This window comes from Penaeus chinensis, chromosome 4, assembly GCF_019202785.1.
Source record: "Penaeus chinensis breed Huanghai No. 1 chromosome 4, ASM1920278v2, whole genome shotgun sequence".
Taxonomy (NCBI): Eukaryota; Metazoa; Arthropoda; class Malacostraca; order Decapoda; family Penaeidae; genus Penaeus; species Penaeus chinensis.
The window spans coordinates 16,841,642-16,844,141 of record NC_061822.1 but is presented as its reverse complement, the minus strand read 5'-3'; the positions used below and the strand labels follow the sequence as shown (position 1 = coordinate 16,844,141).

The 2,500-nt window shown below is 44.6% G+C and overlaps 1 protein-coding gene across 3 annotated transcripts in view; it reads right to left on the bottom strand.

Annotated features, from left to right (window-relative positions):
* The window catches only part of LOC125025142 (protein roadkill-like), a 35,060-nt gene that overhangs the window by 32,187 nt on the left and 373 nt on the right, over window positions 1-2,500 (bottom strand). For all 3 annotated transcript variants that reach the window (XM_047613101.1, XM_047613102.1, XM_047613103.1), the window contains exon 1: window positions 1,949-2,500. This exon is cut by the window's right edge and continues 373 nt beyond it. In XM_047613101.1, coding sequence (XP_047469057.1) covers window positions 1,949-2,113 — 165 coding nt within the window. In that variant the 5' untranslated portion in view covers window positions 2,114-2,500. The remainder of the gene's footprint in view (window positions 1-1,948) is intronic.

Genomic DNA, 2,500 nt, shown 5'->3' with positions numbered 1-2,500 from the left:
CACTGGCAATTCCGAACCAACCAATCGAGCTCTCAAACGGCCATTTCAGGACGCCGGGCCAGTGATCGCGCCGACGACAAACAAAAGGGACCGGGGATCATAAATGGTGCATTTCGTATTCCATATTGCGGGCGAGGCGGGATAAATACACAATGGAGGCTAACTCATCATTCAATGCAATACCCGGACAAACTCGAACGGGGCACAAAGGGGATTCATATCGTGCCCATTAGCATAGTCCTTATTGGACCCGAACGTCGCATAACACCGCATGGATATTGCAAAGAATATGAACCCTAATAAAAATAATTTACTAAATCACGTGACTGGCAATAACATTTGTGTTGCAGTTCACTAGTTTATTATTTCGCTTAACACTTCAAACACGAATTTAAAAAATATATATATGACAAAATTAAGATGCACACGACACAAGATTCACAAACAATTTTCACCAAAGACATCAAACGAACTGGTAACAACCTTAACTAACCGCAGAGTCGAGCACATCCACCACATCCAATTTCAACCCGATATCATAACGAAAGCCCAGCTACTGTACATAAATTTATACCTCGTCCACTATCACCTTAGTTCTAACCGACATCACACAATGAACATTAAAACCTCACCCACGTTCGGTTCGCGTCACAATCGCCACAATCCCGGTGGGCTGCGAATCGTCACGTTTTGACACATACATGAACACGTGGCGCCGCACGCACTCAACTCACACGAGGAGCTAAGTTTCAAGAGAGATTCACTCACTCAACTCGCTTGCAGGAAAAGCTCGTATCGCCTTTGTTAGCAACAACACTTATGCTTCCAAGAAAAAGCTGTGAAAACATGGATCCAGCAACATCACGCATGCTTTCAAGAACATTTCTATGACAACATGGATACCGCTGTGTTTCTCAGAAAACGTTTTACCTATCGCTGCGAGGCTGTCTAATGCCAAACGTTTAGATCTTGCAAACCCGACTCCCTGTGTACCGAAAAGTCCCATTTAACCAAGCCATTGAAATGCCCACCACGAAAAGTAAAAAACAAACACGAATGAAATAATTAACAAAACAAAACTGTACCATCAACTCACCCCAATTTAACACTAGAAACACACACATGTACACGTGAAAAAGCCGACTCCCAGTAACCAGTAAACTCCCACCAGATCTTTTTCCTTGGAAAAAAAAAACACCTTTGGCAACGTTCTGCACTGCAACAATAGTACTCACCCTCTCTCAACAAACTAGATAACAGATGACCGTCGTTGGCGAGGTCGTTCGCTTATAACGAGGTAGACGCGTGACCCTTTCCAACCCGGCCGGAGCCTACTGCCCTCGCTGCCACACTCCATCGCGCTCTACAAACTCACTTTGCTAATCAAATTCATTCAGACTAAACACACACAAAAAAGGAGAGAGACAGAGGGCGCCGATGTGCTAAGTGGCGGCCATCCAAATAGCATTTCGGCCAACTCGGTGGGATAATGAGAAACGTTTATTTCGGGGGGAAATTTCGGGGTCTACGTTCATGTTTCTGGGTGAATGGCTGTTGTCAACCACACCAACCAAACTGTGAAGGCGATGTTTCCCTTGTAAACTGCGATAATTTCGTAACAACTTGTTTATTTCCAAAGATATTTATTTCTGTCGGTAAACAACACCTTTAATGCGATTTTACTCCGTATCATCATGTTGGTGCACGATTACTAAACAGAATACATTACATGCAATGTTTATTAAATGATCCACAGCACCAATATAACAGAAAATAAGACGAAACAAACTTACATTACGTCAATCAGAAAGAGTTTGGCTTTCGAACATCATTTTTTTATTTAACGAACCTCGGCCACGCACTTTTCTCACTGACATATCGTAATTTCCATCGTCTCACGCCCTGTCACTAGTGCTTGACCTTAGATGACCTGGCGAGGCATACTGACCTTGCGTGCGTCTGCCGTGTTGATCGGGGCCAGGTCGCGCCCGGGGGGGGTACGGCCTGACGCGCGCCCCAATAACTTTCTCAAGCTCGACTCCACGATCTTGGAAGATATATAGGCACCTGAACCACTAATATCTACTTCCTCTACGATAGGTGAAGCACTCATGCACTCAACTGCACACCACTTGGGCGCACTACGCTCTCCCTCAAGTGGTGGGGTGTGGGCACGTGTCGTCGCGGCCACAACAATTTATTTCTTTGGTTCCGTAAAAGCTTTGATTTCCTGAAATGCGTGTGGCTGGCATGCACTTCACTCTTCTTGTTTAGCTCTCACTCACACACTTCACTTCGAGCGATCACTTCACTTCACGCTCCTGGGGGACCTTTGGCTGTCACTTCAATCATATCTGAATTAAGGTCCCTTTTTCCCGACAGCTTTCGTTAAATAAAAAACTCCAGAAGGGAACTCTTTATGAGACAGCTTGTTTTGCACCTCAGCCTTTTTTAATTCTTATTTATTTAATAAGGCTCGCGAGATGTCATGTGATCCACG